Genomic DNA, 20,716 nt, shown 5'->3' on the forward strand with positions numbered 1-20,716 from the left:
CTGTGGCCATGACAAGCCGCATGTGAAGATGCCAGTAAGCCACAAGCCACAGTGACAAGGTATAGATTTATAGAAATGGATTAATTTAAGATGTAAGAACAGTGAGTAAGAAGCCTGCCACTGCCATAAAGTTTGTAAGTAATGTAAGCGTCTGTGTGTTTATTTTATAAGTGGGCTGTCAGACTGCCGGGGCTTGGTGGGACCTGGAGAGAAGCTCTCCAGCTACACCCTGGAGTAAGTATTCTAAGATCTTTGTATTACTTGGAAGGGAAATTAATATATTACCTTTCTTTATTTTGTAGTCAGACTTTTTTTGTCAGAACTTTGAGGGGGGAGGGTAGGACACTGCCAGATCCCCAGTAATGACAAGGAGACTTTTTATTAATTATTAAAGCTTGGCCTTTAACTTAGGCTTGTTCCCAACCTGCTCTTATAACTTAAATTAACCTGTTTCTATTAATCTATATTTTGCCATGTGGCTTTCCACCTGTCCTCCATTCTGTATGTCCAATTTCCTCCATGTCTCCCTGGTAAAATCCCCTGTGCCAGATTCTAACCCAGAGTTCCTATCTCTTCCTGGAAGTCCCACCTAACCTCTCCTGCCTAGCTATTGGCCATTCAGCTCTTTATGAAACCAATCAGAATAAAACACTAACACATTTTCACACAGTGTGATCAAATATTCTACATTTTTATAGTATTTCAAAAGCAAATTTTAAAGAAATTATCCAAACAAAAATTACAAGAAGTTTTGTATAATTTAACTTTGATAAAATACATGCTGCATAGAAAATTATTTTAATAGAGAAAAACAGGATAATTACTGAAACAAAATAGAGTACATAATCTCCAAAGTATTGAATTGAATAGCCTCAAGATTATCAAATGCCAGGGTTGTGTTTATTGAATTTGGAAGATGAGGATGATTCAGTTCAGTTCAGCCTGTTGAAAGATCATAATTTTTCCACTTGAATCTGAGTTGTTCTGCTTTGTTGCCTCTACTTGAACTGCATCTAAGTAAAAGAAAGCAAAAAAATCTTTTATCATTTATACCTGTCTCCTTGGTTATAAAAATAAATTAAGAATATTTTATTTTTCTCAGTATCTAATACCTGAAGCTTTGTTAGGCAGATGCTTAAGAATCAAAGCTAAAGATTGAAGAAAAACTTTGTTTTCTAGAAAACAGTACTCTGAGCCAATATACACTGACTGTGATGTTGAGTTTTTATCCTTTACACATTGATTAGTTGAAATTGTCCTCAAAATTCACTTCTCACTGTCCTGGAACCTTCCATCTTTGAATTGATTATCCCTTCTTCAAAAGTTTTCATGTATGACTATTGCCTGGCTGTCTATTTTCTAAATCTTACCATTCATCTTTTATCAGTTCTCTGGAAAGCTATCTCTGAAATGTTCAATCTAAATTACCTCCATTACTAATCACAGAATTGTTGAATGAATAAATGAATGGATGAATAAAAAGACCATTGAAAATATAAGAATCCAGATGAAGTTTAATAAACACAAGCTTATAAAGTTCTGTGCTAGGTAAGCACATTTTTTATCTTTATATGATACAGGAAATGATAAAATTAGTTTTGTCTTTTACAAAAGAGTAATAATACAGAGAAATGTCTACTTTATAAAAATCCCATTATAAGACTAGGTCATGCTTCCAATGATTTCTCATTTCTATCAAGGCTCTAAGCAACAACAGTTCAAATATACCTGGTAACCTGGGCGTCGAATGGGAAGATTGCTGGTCTTTAAACCATATTTAGTATAAATAATGGATCTAGATGACATTATGGGAGGACATTCCATGGAAGTTGGAACCTATTAGTAAAAAAGAAAAGTGAAAACCTTGTTTTAATTGATTTTCTAATGCCATAGTACCAAGAGGACGGACAAGTGGCTGTTCTAGTGTCAATATTACATTTAACTAATGCCAAGGGAAGGAAATGCCAAACACAAAGAAAACAATAAATCTGTAAAGGTGCTGCTAATGAAAGAGTGTAAGGGGGATGACTTAATGAATCATTCTCATAAGCAATAATGAATTAATCACAAAATAAGGTAAATAAAGAATTTGTCAGAATAACAAAACTGCCATCTCTAGACTTAAAATATTCATAGAAAAAGAACAGAAATCTATATATTGGTATGCATATATCTTTGATGAAATATTTTAGTGTGAGTATAGGACCACTTTTGTAGGGTTAATGTGAAGGTTGTGTAAAGTTTATTGATCTAAGTAGTAAGGTAAGGACGGGACAGGCACATCAGGTCAAAGACATTCAAAGCTAAGGTATTTCTTCTATTTTCTCTCATTTTTCCAATGGCTTATTGTGTTCAAGGTTCCAAACATATCCAGAAGATTTAAAAACGGACATTTAAAGAAGAACAAATATAAAACAGCTATAAAGACCTCTCTCATTTTTGGTCACAGAAGGTGAGATAGGTTCTTTCTCCGTAGTCCAGACTAATCTCAAATTCTTGATTTTCCTGCCTTGGCTTTAAGTGCTGGAATTGCAGGCCTGGCATTGGTCTTCATCTTCATCAATAACAATGTTGTAAAGTGCAAGTTCACTAAGCATATGACTAATGAATAAATTTCAAATTATAATATATTAAAACAATTGGAAATATTAGTGTTCTGACAGGCTATAGATAGGTAGGGCTCTAATTCAATAAGATGAAGATTGATAATTTTTTTGCTCTTTAAAAACACCTACAATTGGGGCTGAAGTGATGGATCAGCTGTTAAGAGCACTTGCTCCTCTTGAAGAGCACCCACAGTTTGGTTCTCTGTACTCACATGGCTGCTCACAACCACCTATAACTTCAGTTCCAGAGAATCTGATGGCCTCTTTTGGCCTCTACAGGCACCAGGCACACACATGGTGCACATTCATACATGCAGGTAAAATACTCATATACAAAAATAAATCCAATTTTTTTTTTAATTTAAAAATTACTCAGCTAGGCGGTAGTGGTGGACACCTTTAATCCTAGCACTCAGGAGGAAGAGGCAGGCAGATGTCTATGAGTTCAAGTCCAGCCTTGTCTATAGAGCAAGTTCTAGGACAGCCAAGGCTACACAGAGAAACCCTGTTTCGAAAAACCTGAAAGAAAGAAAGAAAGAAAGAAAGAAAGAAAGAAAGAAAGAAAGAAAGAAAGAAAGAAAGAAAGAAAGAAAGAAAGAAAGAAAGAAAGAAAGAGGGAGGGAGGGAGGGAGGAAGGAAGGGAGAAAGAAAGAAAAAAAGAAAAAGAAGTAAAAAATAAAAATAAAAATGCCTACAGTATATAAAATATGGGAGAAGTGGTGCAATTATATAGTACACTCTGAAATACTACCTGTGGTAACTAGACTAGTCATATTACAAGTACTTTTAGTCATTTAGAAGAATATACATATACATATGTATATTCTTCATAATTTTAAAAGAACTAATATAGATGATAGATAGATAGATAGATAGATAGATAGATAGATAGATAGATAGATAGATAGATAGATCTGAAGCTATCTATATTTAAGGATGGGATTTTCATTCTGTAGTCTGGCTGGAGCTACTTTGTACATGGTTCCCATCAGCTCTACTTCCTGCTCACTTTTGTGTGAAATAACTTGGCTTTTTATGTGTCCTTTACAGTTTTCAGTCTGCAAACCATACTTCTGGCCTCAAGTTCTGTTATCCTAACTGATGCCCTTTTTAGTTAATGGTGCCTAATCTTGCATTTCCCACAATCCTTTTGGAATTTTTTTTGTCCTGATCAACCACCCTTTCTTGTTAGTAAATTACAAAAGTTTAAATCATATTTATCATTTTTGGTATCTTGGAGTATTTCTTCTTCCCCAACATTCTGTACATAGGTACCTGCTGTGAAGTCAGTGCATAAGTGCCTAGAGATTTTACCTTGAAGAAAAGTTCCAATTACTATACATTTTCTACTAATATTTAATAAAAAATGTACAGATTGTACTGCAGAACGACATCTCATCCAGTAACTGGGTGTATATACAACAGTGGCTCCACAAGATTATCTCAGTAATGTTAACATAATTTTCTAATTTTGTATAAGCACACTATGATATTTGCATGACAAAACTGCCTAATGATACATTTCTCAAAATAAATTCCCCACTATTATGTAAGACATAATTATAAGATACAGAAAATAGTATGCTGCATATTTAGTATTGAGAACAGATTCATACTGAGTTTTTTACAGTTAGGATAATGATCTTTCCTTGCACATGGCAGACATAGAATGTTTAAAGGCATCCAATTATTGTTAGTACTATCTTGGAAGCCAAAGAAGAGTTTAAAGTAGCTCAAATTTACTGAGGATAGGAATTCACTTGGAAAACAAGTGAAATATGCAGTTAGCTAAGAAGGAAGAAGCTATGACTCTTCTTTTGGCATCATATGAATAATTATAACAAAATCACAGAAATAAAATCTTCAGCCACACCACCTCCAATAAATAAAACTCCATAAATTTTTCAGTGTTCACTTAAATTCTTTAGTTATACTATCTTTAGATGCATAATACAATGTGAAAATAAAGATAATATGACTTGAATCACAGCAGATGAAAAGCAAAGTAATATGAGCACAACAAGATGCATGATTCTCAACCTTAATTAGAATTAATTTTAAAAGAACTAATTAATTCTGGACAATTGCAGTAAAAATTCTCAATATTTTTCTTAGTTTTTGTCTATTCCTATGTAATATAACATGATATGTAATGACTTTTGAGTTTTGACATACTCCAGAGTGCCAGGGATTATTCAGATGGTCTTGAATAGGAAGGCAGAAATATCATTTCTCTGATCCTTCCCTAAGTACTCTTATTCAATGGCTTCTAATTTCACTACTTAAAATTCCTTCATACCAGAAATTTGTTGTGGAATAAAATATTTATTTAACTAAGTAAAGTTGTGTTACATTTGTTTGTGTTGCAGAATAATTGTTTAACTATGTGAAGATGAGTTGCATTTGTTTATTTGCATTTGTTTAACTATGTAAATATGTGTTCCTGTTTTACCTTCCTGCCTAAGGCACCTGATTGACGTGAATGGCCAATAGGTAGGCAGAGGAGGGATAGGTGGGGCTGGCAGGCAGAGAGAAAAGCAGCCAGCCAGGCATGAAGGAAGCAGGAAAGCAGGATGGACAGTATGTAAATGTGGTAAATGAGCCTCAGGGCAGCACATAGATTAATAGAAACGGGATAATTTAAGTTTAAAAAAAATTAGCTAGAAACAAGTGTAAGCTAAGACCAAGCATTCATAATTAATAAATCTCCCTGTCATTATTTGGGGACTGGTGGTTCAAAAAAGCCTGCTACAGAAAGTGTGTGTGTGTGTGTGTGTGTGTGTGTGTGTGTGTGTATACCAAACTAAAATTAATGAATAATTTTCATTACTAATGCTAATATTCTGTAACTATGACAAGGCATTCATTATTAGGCCTTGCTATTCAAACTGTAACTCGCGGGCCATAAACATCAACATCAGCTTGGTCTAAATTTAGATTCTCAATCTCTATTCCAGATCTATTGCATTTTAACAAGACCTCTAGGTGAATCATATGTAAATAAAAGCTTGACAATAATAACGAGAGGCAGACAAAGGATCTAAACATTCTTTCAAGGGAGAACTATTTCCATAATATTCGTAATCTTCATTATTATTAGAAAATTCTCATTATCCTTGCTTCTTATTGCTTCCTATGTATATAATCTTCTCTGAGGGCTAAGGTGATAAAATGTAATTGTTTATGCTTCATATCATAATGGGAGGACTGTGCCACAAAATATCATCTATCGTCATCTCCACCACTACCACCGCCATCCATTGAACTTCTAGCTAATGTTTTTGAGTATTTATTATGACCTATGCACCATTCTGAGTATCTTACATGTATTATCTATTTAAATGTAGTAGTTTATTTTTACCACCTTATTTTAAATAATTTTAATAATTATATAAGGTAAGTGATGTTTTAATCTCTGTTTTACAAGTAAGAAAAAAACTGAGGCATAGAAAGATTATATACATTATCAAGATCACATACATTAAGAAAGCTTTTTCATAGAGTCTGAAACCACAGCCTGAACTCTTAACCACTATGACATAAATTCTTTCTGATCTACAGCTTGACAGCAAATACACTAAAATTACTTCCTTCTTAACTTTATGAAAGAATTAATTTTAAACATTCTCACATCAAAGAGTATGGTGGTTTGAAAGAAAAGGCCTCCAAAGGGAGAGGCACTATTAGGAGGTATGCCTCTGTTGGAGTAGGTATGTCTTTATTGGAGGAAGTGTGTTACTGTAGGGGTGAGCTTTGAGGTCTTCTATGATCAAGCTACTCCCAGTGAGACAGTCAAACTTCCTGTTGCATTCTGATCAAGATGTAGCCAGCATCATGTCTGCCTGCATGCCACCATGCTCCCCACCATAATGATAATAGACTTAACCTCTGAAATGTAAGTGAGCCACCTCAATTAAATGTTTCCTTTATAAGAGTTGCTGTGGTTATGATGTCTCTTTACAGCAAACTTAGAAACCCCAATTAAGACAAAGAGTAATATGACTAGGGATGTAGTAGTGATAGAGCATTTGCCTAGCCAGGATGAGGCCTTAGGTTCAATTCCCCATATAAGAAAAATCTGTGGTAAGGTGGAGGGTAAGTAAGTTATTTTGATTTATCCTTTCTATAATATATACATATGTGAAAACCTCACATTGTACTACACAAAATGTACAATTATGACTTGTCAATTAAATAAATAACTTTGAAAGGATGAAATTTTGACCAATACTACAATATGGGTAAACCTAAAGTCATTATGTTGAGTGAAATAAGGCAGAGATAATACACAAACATCATTTTGCAAGAGCCAAATATCTGAGAAAGAAAAGATTTCTTTCCCACGATGGGGAGCTATGGCTCTATGAGGGCAAGGACAGCAAAATTGTTTTTCTTTAAATTCTCCATTTTATTAACACTTGAGACAATTGATATGACTCAATCATACAAGTGGGCAGTATCTACCTACTAGAGAAGCTAGCTATTCATGAACTCAGATCAGCAACAACTTCCACTACTTGTGTATGGGTGGGTCTAACCCTAAGCACAGCAAAAACTCTTATTAATAAATCTTCTCCATAACATCTATCAAAAGATAAATCAAAAAAGTAACAGTCAAATGTATATAACACAATTCAAACTTATTTGGCACATAAAGAACTACCAAAAAATCTTAATTTGCACAGAAATAGACATTCGATATAGACTAATCAAAATGGCACATGTCATAGAAAGACTTGACAAAGAGAAGAAAGTAACTATCATTAAATTTTTTGGGCTTTTTCAGATAGGGTCTTTTTCTAAAACCCTGATCTAAAACTTAGCCTACTGAGTGCCGGAATTACAGGAAGAATCCCCCACACTGACTCATAAAAGGTATTTACTAAGTAATCATGAACACTCATGAATTAAAACATAAACCATCAACAAAGAAATACAAGATACAGAGAAAAAAGCAAATGGAAACTAAAAGTGAAAATGAAAATCAACAAAAAACCTCAGTGAGGCCATATTCAGCCTCCAGGCATAGCCTGGATCACATATCATATGATTTGGTTCAGTCTGGTGAGTTCCCTGTACTCTAGCCTGCCTGTGGCCTTCTCAATCTCCAGACCTACTCTGGGTGGCACATCCTGTATGCAGTCTGAGTTTGAGTCTGCCTGACCCTAGCCTGCCAGAGTGCCATATCCAACCTCAAGGCTTAACCCAAGCTATACATCCTGTGTGTCGGCCCAGTCTGGGAAGTCCACCTAACCCTAGCCAACCTGTGCCATAACCAATTTCCAGGCCTAACCCAGGTCACACATCCTGTGTACTGGCCCAGCCTCAAGAATCTATGAACTCTTACATGCTCATGCCATCCCCAAACTTCAGGCATTGTCTTGGTTGCACAGCCCATACATGAGTGAACCTGATGAGTGTTCAAGGCTCCAGCCCACCCACACCATTCTCACTCCCAGGCATAGCTCAGGTAGCATAGCTTGTACACTAGGCCAAGCAGAGCCAGCTATTTATCCCATTCACATGCTAGGTTTCAAAACACAGTTGTCACTAAAGATTTAAAACAAAGGATTGTAGACTTGTGCAGTTCTGATATGGAAAAAGCTCTGGAAAACAAGTTTGTTATACTTGTGACAAACCCTTTTTTGCTGCCAAATGTTACCTGAACCATAGTCACCTGAACCATATGAGGCATAGTTCAAAAATTCATACTCAGTCATGTTTGTATTTTTGCTCCAGTAATATTAATTTGTTTGATTGATATATGCAATTCTCCATTCTTCCTAAGGTATGATACACCTTGTGTATTTTCTAAAATGTAAAAACATTCTGCCAGTTGTTAACCAGTGACTTATTATTCACCTCATTTCTGTTTATCTCCTGCTCAACTCTTTTATGAAATTAACCAACATGCCTTGTATAGTATCACACATTCATAAATTATCTCTTTCAATATCATTGTTTGGTGATATGTCTAGCCATATGCAGAGCTCCTAGAAAATAGATTCAAGTTCCTAGTTTATTTTGTATTTCTATCATTCAGCACAGTGCCTGAACCTAACAGATGATTAATAAACAGGGAAAAATAGTGGAAGACTCTGTGATGGTAAGAAATATGCTAAACTTGAATTTTCATGTTTTCATTTATGAAAGTTTGAATATGTTTGAAATAAATATGAATGAAATATGTAAGAGCTGATTAAAAAGAAATTTTCTTTCTATATTTACTTCCTTGATATAAGTTTTTATCTTTTACATATACATCAAAATTTAAAAGAAATGATATAGCACAAATGTTGCCATGCCGGGAACAAGTGGAATGGGCTTAGAATTCCAGATGGCTGATATACAGGTATTAGTATTTAATTCCCATTTTATTTCAAATGATTCTAGTTTCTGGTCCTCACGCCTTATATACCTTTCTGCTTTCTACCAAGACTCCCTGGAATTAAAGGCTTGCTTTCTGGAATTAAAGGTGTGATGAGTCACCATGCCTGTCTGTATCCTTGAACACATGGATTTCTGCCTCTGGAATGCTAGGATTAAAGTCATGTGCTACCACTACCTATCCTTTATGTTTAATATTGTGGCTGTTCTGTCTCTGGCCCCAGATAAGTTTATTAGCATGCACAATATTTGGAGGAATACAACACCACAGGTTGTAGTCTGGTTATCCTTTGATTTACATCTAGTATCCACTTATAAGTGAGTATATGCCATGTTTGTCCTTCTGACTCTGGGTTACCTCACTCAAGATGATCTTTTCTAGTTCCATCCAAACAATGCTGATATGAACATAGTTGAGCAAGTGTCCTTATGGTATGATTGAGCATTCCTTGGGTATGTGCCTAAGAGTGGTATAGATGGGTCTTAAGGAAGGTTGATTCCCAATGTTCTGAGAAACCACCATACTGATTTCCAATGTGGCTGCATAAGTTTGCACTCCCACCAGCAGTGGAGGAGTGTTCCCCTTGCTCCACATCCTCTCCAACTTAAGCTGTCTTCAGTGTTGTTGATCTTAGCGATTCTGACAGATGTAAGATGGTATCTCAGAGTCCTTTTGATTTGCATTTCCCTGATGACTAAGGATGTTGAGCAATTCCTTAAATGTCTTTCATTAAGAATCATTGAGATTCTTCTGTTGAGAATTCTCTGTTTAAACCTGTATCCCAATTGGATTATTTGATATTTTGCTGTCTAGTTTCTTGAGTTCTTTATATATTTTGAGTTCTTACATATTTTGGAGATCAGCCCTCTGTCAGATGTGGGGTTGGTGAAGATATTTTCCCATTCTGTAGGCTGTCGTTTTGTTTTATTTACTGTGTCCTTAGCCATACAGAAGCTTCTCAGTCTCAGGAGGTCCCATTTATTAATTGTTGCTGTCAGTGTCTGTGCTACTGGTGTTATATTTAGAAAGTTGTCTCCTGTGCCAATGGGTTCAAGACTGCTTTCTACTTTCTCATCTATAAGGTTCAGTGTAACTGGATTTATGTTGAGGTATTTGATCCACTTGGACTTGACTTTTGTGAATGGTGATAGATATGCATCTATTTGCAGTCTTCTACATGTTGACATCCAGTTATGCCAGCACCATTTGTTGAAGATGCTTTCTTTTTGCCATTGTACAATTTTGGCTTCTTTGTCAAAAAGCAGGTGTTCATACATGTGTGGGTTAATGTCAGGGTCTTCAATTGGATTCCATTGATCCACATGTCAGTTTTTATGCCAATAACAAGCTGTTTTATTACTATAGCTCTATAGTAGAGCTTGAGGTCAGGGATAATGATGCCCCCAGAAGTTGCTTTATTGTACAGGATTCCTTTAGCTATTCTGGGATTTTTGTTTTTCCAAAACAAGTAGAGTATTGATCTTTCCAGGTCTGTGAAGAATTGTGTTGAGATTTTGATGGGGATTGCATTGAATCTGTAGATTGCTTTTGGTAAGATTGCCATTTTTACTATGTTAATCCTACCTATCCATGAGCATGGGAGATCTTTCCATTTTCTCATATCTTCTTTGATTTCTTTCTTCAGAGACTTGAAGTTCTTGTCATACAGGTCTTTCACTTGTTTAGTTAGAGTTATCCCAAGGTATTTTCTATTACTTGTGGCTATTATAAGGGGTGATATTTCTCTGATTTCCTTCTCAACACGTTTATCATTTGTATATAGAAAGGCTACTGATTTTTTTTTTTAGTTAACCTTGTATCCTGCCACATTACTGTGGTGGTATTGTCTTCCCCAAAATATTGTGCACCCTAATAAAGTTATCTAGTGTCAAAGACAAAACAGCCACTAGATATAGAGGCTAGAAAATGGTGGCACTTACGCCTTTAATCCTGGCATTCCAGAGGCAGAAATCCATCTGGATCTCTGTGAGTTTAAAGCCATATTGGAAACAGCCAGGCATGGTGACATATGCCTTTAATCCTAGAAAGTGAGCCTTTAAACCCAGGAAGTGAGGGCAGAAAGCAGAAAGGTATATAAGGCATGAAAACCAGGAACTAGGCTGGTTAAGCTTTCAGGCAGAAGCAGTTCAGCTGAGATTCATTCTGGATGAGGACACAGAGGCTTCCAGTCTGAGGAAACAGGATCACCTGAGGAATTGGCGAGGTGAGGAAGCTGTGGCTTGTTCTGCTTCTCTGATATTCCAGCGTCCACTCCAATACCTCGCACCAGGTTTGTTTTCATTAATAGACTTTTAAGATTCATGCTACACATTACTGAAGGTGTTTATCAGCTGTAGGTGTTCCCTGGTAAAAATTTTTAGGGTCACTTATGTATACTATCATATCATCTCCAAATAGGCAAAGTTACACTTCTTCCTTTCCAATTTATATCCCTTTGATCTCCTTTTGTTTTCTGATCGCTCTAGCTAGAACTTGAAGTACTATATTGAATAAATATGGAAAGAGCAGACAGCCTTATCTTGTTCCTGATTTTAGTGGAATTGCTTTGAGTTTCTCTCCATTTAATTTGGCTGTTGGCTTGCTCTAAATTGCCTTTATTATATTTAAGTATGTTCCTTGTATTCCTGATCTCTCCAGGACGTTTATGATGAAAGGGTGTTGGATTTTGTCACAGACTTTCTCAGCATCTAATGAGATGATCATGTGGCTTTTTTCTTTCAGTTTGTTTATATGGTGTATTACATTGGCAGATTTTCATATATTGAGCCATCATTGCATCCCTGGGATGAAGACTACTTGGTCATGGTGGATAATTTTTTGATGTGTTCTTGGACTCTGTTTGCCAATGTTTTATTGAGTATTTTTGCATCAGTGTTTATGAGGGAGATTGGACTGTAATTCTCTTTCCTTGTTTCATCTTTGTGTGGTTTGGGTATCAGAGTAACTGTAGCCTCATAAAAGGAGTTTGGTAGGGTTCCTTCTGTTTCTATTGTGTGGAACACTTTGAAGAGTATTGGTATTAGTTCTTCTTTGAAAATCTGGTAGAATTCTGTGCTGAAACCATCTGGTCCTGGGCTTTCTTTGGTTGGGAGACTATTAATGACTGTTTCTATTTCCTTAGGGGTTATTGGTCTATTTAAATTGTTTATCTGGTCTAGATTTAACTTTGGTATGGAGTACCTATCCAGAAAATTATCCATTTCTTTTAGATTTTCCAATTTTGTGGAGTACTGGTTTTTGAAGTATGACCTGAGCATTCTCTGGATATCCTCATTGTCTGTTGTTATATCTCCCTTTTCATTTCTGATTTTGTTAATTTGGATGCTCTCTCTTGCTCTCTCTGCCTTTTTGTTTAGTTTGGATAAGGGCTTGTCTATCTTGTTGATTTTCTCAAAGAACCAACTCTTTGTTTCATTGATTCTTTGTATTGTTCTCTTTGTCTCTATTTTATTGGTTTAAACTCTCAATTTGATTATTTGCTGGTGTTTATTCCTCCTGGGTGAGGTTGCTTCTTTTTGTTCTAGAGATTTCAGGTGTACTGTTAGGTCACTAGTGTGAGATTTCTCCAGTTTCATTATGTGGGCATTTAGTACTATGAATTTTCCTCTTAGCAGTGCTTTCATAGTGTTCCATAAGTTTGGGTATGTAGTACATTCATTTTCATTGAATTCTAGGAAGTGTTTAATTTCTTTCTTTATTTCTTCCTTGACACCTTAGTGATTCAGTTAAGCATTATTCAGTTTCCATGAGATTGTAGGCTTTCTGTAATTTTTATTGTTGTTGAAATCTAACTTCAAGTCATGGTGGTCTGATAAAATACAGGAGGTTATTCCATTTTTTTTTTTAGATTTGCTTTGTGACTAAATATGTGGTTTTAGAGAAGGTTCCATGGGTTGCTGGGAAGAACATATTTTTTTTTTGTTAGGGTGGAATGTTCTGTAGATATTGATTAAGTCCATTTGAGTCATAACATCTGTTAGGTCCCTTATTTCTCTGTTAAGTTTTTGTCTGGAAGATCTGTCCATTGGTGAGAGTGGCGTGTTGAAGTCTCCCAGTATTAATGTGTGGGGTTTGAAGTGTCATTTAAGCTTCAGTAATGTTTCTTTTACAAATGTGGGTGCCCTTATACTTGGGACATGAATGTTCAGAATTGAGACTTCATCTTGGTGCATTTTTCCTGTGATGTGTATAGAATGTCCTTCCTGATCTCTTTTGATTGATTTTAATTTGAAGTCAATTTTGATAGATATTAGGATATCTACACCAGCTTGCTTCTTAAGTCCATTTGATTATAAAGTCTTTTCCCAGTCTTTTACTCTGAGGTAATGTCTGCCTTTGAAGTTGAGGTGTGTTTCTTGTATGTAGAAAAAGGATGGATCCTGTTTTCATATCCATTCTGTTAGCCCATGCCGTTTTATAGGTGAATTGAGCCCATTGATATTAACGGACATTTATAACCAGTTAATTCCTGCTATCTTTTGGTTGTAGTGTGTGTGTGTGTGTGTATGTATTTCCCTTCTTTGAGATGTACTGCTGTGGGATTATCTATTGCCTGTGTTTTCAAGGGTGTATCTGAATTCCTTAGGTTGGAATTTTCCTTCTAGTGCTTTCTGTAGGGCTGGATTTGTGGATAGATATTGTTCAAATCTGGTTTTGTCTTGGATTGTCTTGTTCACTCCATCCATGGTGATTGAAAGTTTTTCTGGGTATATCAGTCTAGGTTGGCATCCATGGTCTCTTAGTGTCTGCATTCCATCTGCCCCAGACAGTCTGGCTTTCAGAGTATCCATTGAGAAGTTGGGTGTGTTTCTAATGGGTCTGCCTTTATAAGTCACTTGGCCTTTTTCCTTTGCTGCTTTTAATATTCTTTCTTTATTCTGTATGTTTAATGGTTTAATTATTATGTGGTGGGAGGACTTTTGGGGGGAGGTCTTGTCTATTTGGTGTTCTATAAGCGTCTTGTGTCTTCATAGGTATTTCCTTCCTTAAATTGGGAAAGTTTTCTTCTATGATTTTGTTGAATATATTTTCTGTGCCTTTAAGTTGGTATTCTTCTCCTACTTCTATCCCTATTATTCTTAGGTTTGGCCTCTTCATGGTGTCCCAGATTTCCTGGACATTTTATGTTATGACTTTTTTGGCTTTGGTATTTTCTTTGACTGACAAATCTATTTCCTCTATTGTATCCTCTACACCAGAGATTCTCTCTTCCATCTCTTGAATTCTGTTGGTTATGTTTACATCTCTATTTCCTGTTCATTTACTCAGATTTTTTATTTCCAGCATTCCCTCTGTTTGTGTCTTCTTCATTGTTTCTGTTTCACTTTTCAGGTCTTGAACTGTTTCCTTCACATGTTTAATTGCTTTTTTCACATGGTTTTCTTGGCTTTCTTTAAGGGATTTGTTGATTTCTTCCAATTTTTTGTTTGTATTTTCCTCAATTTCTTTAAGGGAATTTTTCATTTCTACTTTGAAGGCCTCTATCATCTCCATAAAGTTATTTTTAAGGGCACTTTCTCCTGCTTCTTCTACGTTGTGATGTCCAGGTTTTGCTGTTGTAGAACTACTAAGTTCTGGTGATGCCACATTTTTATGTTCTTGTATGTATTTTTGCATTGGTGTCTACCCATCTCTTTCTCCAAGAGGTGCAAGAGGTGCTTGTGTCTGAGTGAGCTGCTATTGGTCCAATCTGTGCTTGCTGTGTCTGTATCTCAGGGTCTCCTCTAGGTCCAAACTTAACTCTTGGTCTAATTGGAGCTGTCAGATTCTGTATTTCAGGGAGCTGCTCTTGGTCCAATCCTAGCTAGCTGGTTCTGTGGCTCAGGGTGCTCAGGGCTCTTGGTCCAGTCAGAGTTGGCAGATTCTGTGTCTCAGGAAGCCTCTCTTGGTCCAATGTGAGCTGGTGGATTCCATGTCTCAGGAAGCCACTGTGGTCGCAGGAGGATGGGTATTGGCATAAGGCATGGTCTTGTAGTTTTCAGGGTCCATTGGGGGATTTTGGTGAGGGAGCCTGCCTGCTGGAGTTTTCCCTGCTGGCCAACAATTGGGGCAGTGATGGGTGGGGGTTCCAGGGGACTGGTTATGTCCCAGGGACTGGGTCCTAGATGCAGGACTCTCTAGGTTGGAGAAGAGTCACTCACCTCTAGGTTCAATGAGAGCTGGTGGATTCTGTGTCTCAGGAAGCCCCTGGGGTCTTAGGGGCATGTGTATTGAGGTAGGGCATGGGTCTTATAGATTGCAGGGTCCAATGGGGGGTTTTGGTGGGGGAGCCTGCCTGCAGGAGTTTTCCCTGCTGGCTGGCAACTGGGGAAGAGATGGGTGGGGGTTCCCAGGCCTGGTTATGTCCCAGGGCCTGGGTCCTAGAGGCAGGACTCTCTCTAATTTTATAATTTTCCACCTTCTTAAGGAAAAAGTTAGAACAATTTTAAGTGAAAACAAAAAATAGTTTCTTTTTTTCCTTTCAATTTTAGTTCTCCTTAGCTTTGGTATGATGGTTTCTTCTTTCTTTATCATTAAAAAGCTGGGCATGACACATAAAAAGCTGGGCAACACATGGGAGGTAAGGCCAGGAGAATCAGTTTAAGGTCAGTTTCAGCTACATAATGAATTCAAAGCCAGTGTATACTACTTAAAATCTTGTCTTTAAAAATCAGAATAAGAGGGCTGGAGAGATGGCTCAGAGATTAAGAGCACTGGCTGCTCTTCCAGAGGTCCTGAGTTCAATTCCCAGCACAAACATTTATAGTGGGATCTGATGCCCTCTTTTGGCATAAAGTTGTATATGCAGATAGTGCACTCATTCATAAAATAAATAAATCTTTAAAAACAGGCTAAAACACTGCTTTAGATAGTTAATAAATTTTCTTTGATTTCCTCATCAAGATAACTGTATTTTTTAAGGTTTTAAGTAACCAAGATGTTCACAGTGAGTTATTATTATTTAGTCCTAATTTTATTGGATGATGAAAGAATGCATCTTGTAAAACTCTTTATTTAAATATTTTTAGTACAGAAAAATATAGCATTATTTTGAAGAAAATGAAGATTCATGCATGTGCATTAAAATTTATTACTAATATTTATTATATTTTATTGAAATCCCTGTCTTTGCTTATCATCTCTTTTAGATCTGCTTGATAATGAAAAGAAGTTTGAATTTGCCCATTATGGTCTTATTTTTCTCAAGCTCTAAATATATTTGTAATAATTTTGCTACACATATATAGCTCAGTAAATATGGTATTAATACTTTATACCTTCAGAAATATTGCCTTTTACTATTATGTGATAGTTCTCTCTATCCTGTTTAGTCTTCTTAACTTGTCTTCAATCTTACATCTCATATTATTAGTTGTTAATTATCTCCCTTACTTCAGTTCCATTCACCAGGTGGTTTTGACTGAAATTTGAGGTGTTTACTATTTGAATTAACATTACTTCTCTTATGATCTTTAGGAATTCCAGCTAATAATGTTGTCTTTGCTTGAAAATAAGCATTGTTAATTTAATATACTTTATGTTACAAAAGAAAATAATTAAGGATACAAAGAACAATGAAGAGTGTCAATATTTATAACATACATTGAAAAATTAGAATATTTAAATGAACTGGAAGGAATTGTGTAAGAGTAGGAAGAAATTCTACAAAGAATTTTATTTACAGAAGTTGATAGTACATAACAAATAATAATGTTTTCATTCTAATCACTTAAGAACTCTGCATGTTACAGCTTTCTGACAAATTTGTACCTAACTTGAAAATTATTTTCTAGTTGTTAGTCTTGTCTCTTTCTACTATATATATGTTTTTGAATAATAAAAACTTACTCATTAATGGGGCTTTCTCTAAAGGTATGATCTGTTTCATGAAACAAACACAAATTTTATATCATTTCATATGCGTATTCTTTAAATTCATTAAAATATTCATTGTAAAAATAGGTGATTATGGCTGTGTGTGGTGGCACACACATTTAATATCAGCACTCAGAGAAGGGAGGCAGAGTCAGGTGAATCTCTAAATTCTAGACCAGTCAAGAACACACAGTAAGACTTTGTCTCAAAAAATATTCTTACTTCCTACAAGTGGGCCATCCAAGTTGTTTGCTGTGACTTTTTCACCTTGCTGTTCGTCTCCAACAGATTTGCAAGCTTGTGAAAATAATGGTAGTTGTAACAAATTATGTGGACAAAATAACCTGAAAACAAGAGAAAGAATAAAAGCATAAACTAAATGTGTCAGTACAGTAATGCCATTTATGTGTGTACCCATTACAAATGAAGAAGACTTCAAATTAAAGGTAAATGAGTATAAATAAAGGGATATTTAATTATTCATTAAATAAATTTGATCGAGTACTTGTTACATAACAAAAACTGTACTGGGTGCTGAAGGCATGACAGTGAACAAAAATGTTAGAATAAAAAGGTTCCTTCCCATAGTTTTATTGTATTTGAGACAGAAAATAACCAAGAAAAGTATTTTTGTGATGTTAGTGATTAGGGGTAAAGAAACGAACATCAAGGAATGGGATATGATATGCTTTTCAAAATTACACATTCATTTATTTTGTGAGGGGAATATATACATGTGTGCCATGGCACATGTGTGAAGGTCAAAGGACAACTTGCAGGGAGTCAGTTCTCTCCTTCTACCATGTGGGCTCTGGAAATTGAACTCAGGATGTCTGATTTGGTAGCAAGTACCTATAAACACTGAAATATCTCACCACAGGCTTAGGATGAAATTTGTTTATGGAAATCTGTCCAATAATGAGAGATGTGGTTTGAAATAACTCATTATAATGGTAATTTATCAAATTGTCTGTGTATTTCTAAGGGTATTTTTTAAAGTATATTTAGGTTAATGCATGACATAATTGAATTTTGTATAGGAAAAGCTGAGAGGGGTACTTGTAAGTTAAAAACAAACTATGAGACAGTGAACAACAGAAGGATGATGGGTCATGAGTAAAAGCCTCAAGGAAAGAATATGCATGGTATAAAGAACATAGAGGAAAACACTGTGCCTGGAATTGCAATGATCAAAAGGATCATAAAGGCAACTGTAGAGTGGGTATGGATAGATCATTGAGGGACTTTTTAAGGATTCTGGCTATTATTCTGAGACAATCATCTCAGCCAATGTCATTAAGATGGAGAAGTCATTGGATGGATTTGAATAGAGAATAGATATAATGTAGGCTATATTAATAAAGTCATTATGCTGTATAAAGAATAGCCTACAGTAAGTATGGGAGAAGCAATAACTCAATAGAATAACCAAAAGAATATTAGAAGTCTTCTATATCGAGCTGAAAATATGGTTACTAACACAAATTTATTGTCTCCCGCCTCTACGACCTAGGACCTGGGACATAGTCAGGCCCCGGGAATCAATACCCATCTCTGCCACAGATGCTGACCAGAAGGGAAGACTCCTGAGGGCAGGTTCCCCCACCAATACCCACCATCAGATCTTGCAATCTACAAGACCCACACCCTACTCCAAACAAACCCATCATCCTGCAACCCCAGTGTCTTCCTGGGACATGGAATCTGCCAGCTCTCATTGGACCAAGAGATCTCATTGGACAGTGAGCTCTCATTGGACCAAGAGAGAATTTCTGAGACACAGAATCCACCAGCTCTGACTGGACAAAGAGCCCTGATAAGACCAAGAGCAGCACCCTGAGACACAATCAGCCAACTTGAATTGGACCAAGAGCAGCTCCATGAAACACAGAATCTGACAGCTCCAATTAGACCAAGAGCTAAGATTGAATCAATAGTAGTCCCCTGAGACACAGACACAGCAAGCACAGACTGAAACAATAGCAGCTCGCTCAGACACAGGCACCTCTTGCACCTATTGGAGGAAGAGATGGAAAGACACCAGTGCAAAAATACATACAAGAACATAAAAATGTGGCATCACCAGAACCTAGTAGTTCTACAACAGCAAAACCTGGACATCACAACGTAGAAGAAGCAGGAGAAAGTGCCCTTAAAAATAACTTTATGGAGATGATAGAGGCCTTCAAAGTAGAAATGAAAAATTCCCTTAAAGAAATTGAGGAAAATACAAACAAAAAATTGGAAGAAATCAACAAATCCCTTAAAGAAAGCCAAGAAAACCATGTGAAAAAAGCAATTAAACATGTGAAGGAAACAGTTCAAGACCTGAAAAGTGAAACAGAAACAATGAAGAAGACACAAACAGAGGGAATGCTGGAAATAAAAAATCTGAGTAAATGAACAGGAAATAGAGATGTAAACATAACCAACAGAATTCAAGAGATGGAAGAGAGAATCTCTGGTGTAGAGGATACAATAGAGGAAATAGATTTGTCAGTCAAAGAAAACACCAAAGCCAAAAAAGTCATAACATAAAATGTCCAGGAAATCTGGGACACCATGAAGAGGCCAAACCTAAGAATAATAGGGATAGAAGTAGGAGAAGAATACCAACTTAAAGGCACAGAAAATATATTCAACAAAATCATAGAAGAAAACTTTCCCAATTTAAGGAAGGAAATACCTATGAAGACACAAGACGCTTATAGAACACCAAATAGACAAGACCTCCCCCCAAAAGTCCTCTCACCACATAATAATTAAACCATTAAACATACAGAATAAAGAAAGAATATTAAAAGCAGCAAAGGAAAAAGGCCAAGTGACTTATAAAGGCAGACCCATTAGAAACACACCCAACTTCTCAATGGATACTCTGAAAGCCAGACTGTCTGGGGCAGATGGAATGCAGACACTAAAAGACCATGGATGCCAACCTAGACTGATATACCCAGAAAAACTTTCAATCACCATGGATGGAGTGAACAAGACAATCCAAGACAAAACCAGATTTGAACAATATCTATCCACAAATCCAGCCCTACAGAAAGCACTAGAAGGAAAATTCCAACCTAAGGAATTCAGATACACCCTTGAAAACACAGGCAATAGATAATCCCACAGCAGTACATCTCAAAGAAGGGAAATACATACACACACACACACACACTACAACCAAAAGATAGCAGGAATTAACTGGTTATAAATGTCCGTTAATATCAATGGGCTCAATTCACCTATAAAACGGCATGGGCTAACAGAATGGATATGAAAACAGGATCCATCCTTTTTCTACATACAAGAAACACACCTCAACTTCAAAGGCAGACATTACCTCAGAGTAAAAGACTGGGAAAAGACTTTATAATCAAATGGACTTAAGAAGCAAGCTGGTGTAGATATCCTAATATCTATCAAAATTGACTTCAAATTAAAATCAATCAAAAGAGATCAGGAAGGACATTCTATACACATCACAGGAAAAATGCACCAAGATGAAGTCTCAATTCTGAACATTCATGTCCCAAGTATAAGGGCACCCACATTTGTAAAAGAAACATTACTGAAGCTTAAATGACACTTCAAACCCCACACATTAATACTGGGAGACTTCAACACGCCACTCTCACCAATGGACAGATCTTCCAGACAAAAACTTAACAGAGAAATAAGGGACCTAACAGATGTTATGACTCAAATGGACTTAATCAATATCTACAGAACATTCCACCCTAACAAAAAAAAATATGTTCTTCCCAGCAACCCATGGAACCTTCTCTAAAACCACATACTTAGTCACAAAGCAAATCTAAAAAAAAAATGGAATAACCTCCTGTATTTTATC

At 36.1% G+C, this 20,716-nt stretch overlaps 1 protein-coding gene across 3 annotated transcripts in view; it reads right to left on the reverse strand.

Moving 5' to 3' along the window:
- Positions 1-878: 878 nt before the first annotated feature.
- Positions 879-20,716, reverse strand: part of LOC102908325 (phosphatidylinositol-binding clathrin assembly protein-like) — a 45,557-nt gene continuing 25,719 nt past the window's right edge. For all 3 annotated transcript variants that reach the window (XM_042269709.2, XM_076562003.1, XM_042269708.2), the window contains 3 exons: positions 17,092-17,213; positions 1,729-1,836; positions 879-1,013 (listed from right to left, as the gene is read on the reverse strand). In XM_042269709.2, the coding sequence (XP_042125643.1) occupies positions 1,796-1,836; positions 17,092-17,213 (163 nt within the window). In that variant the 3' untranslated portion in view covers positions 879-1,013; positions 1,729-1,795. The remainder of the gene's footprint in view (positions 1,014-1,728; positions 1,837-17,091; positions 17,214-20,716) is intronic.

Source organism: Peromyscus maniculatus, chromosome X (assembly GCF_049852395.1).
Source record: "Peromyscus maniculatus bairdii isolate BWxNUB_F1_BW_parent chromosome X, HU_Pman_BW_mat_3.1, whole genome shotgun sequence".
Classification (NCBI taxonomy): domain Eukaryota; kingdom Metazoa; phylum Chordata; class Mammalia; order Rodentia; family Cricetidae; genus Peromyscus; species Peromyscus maniculatus.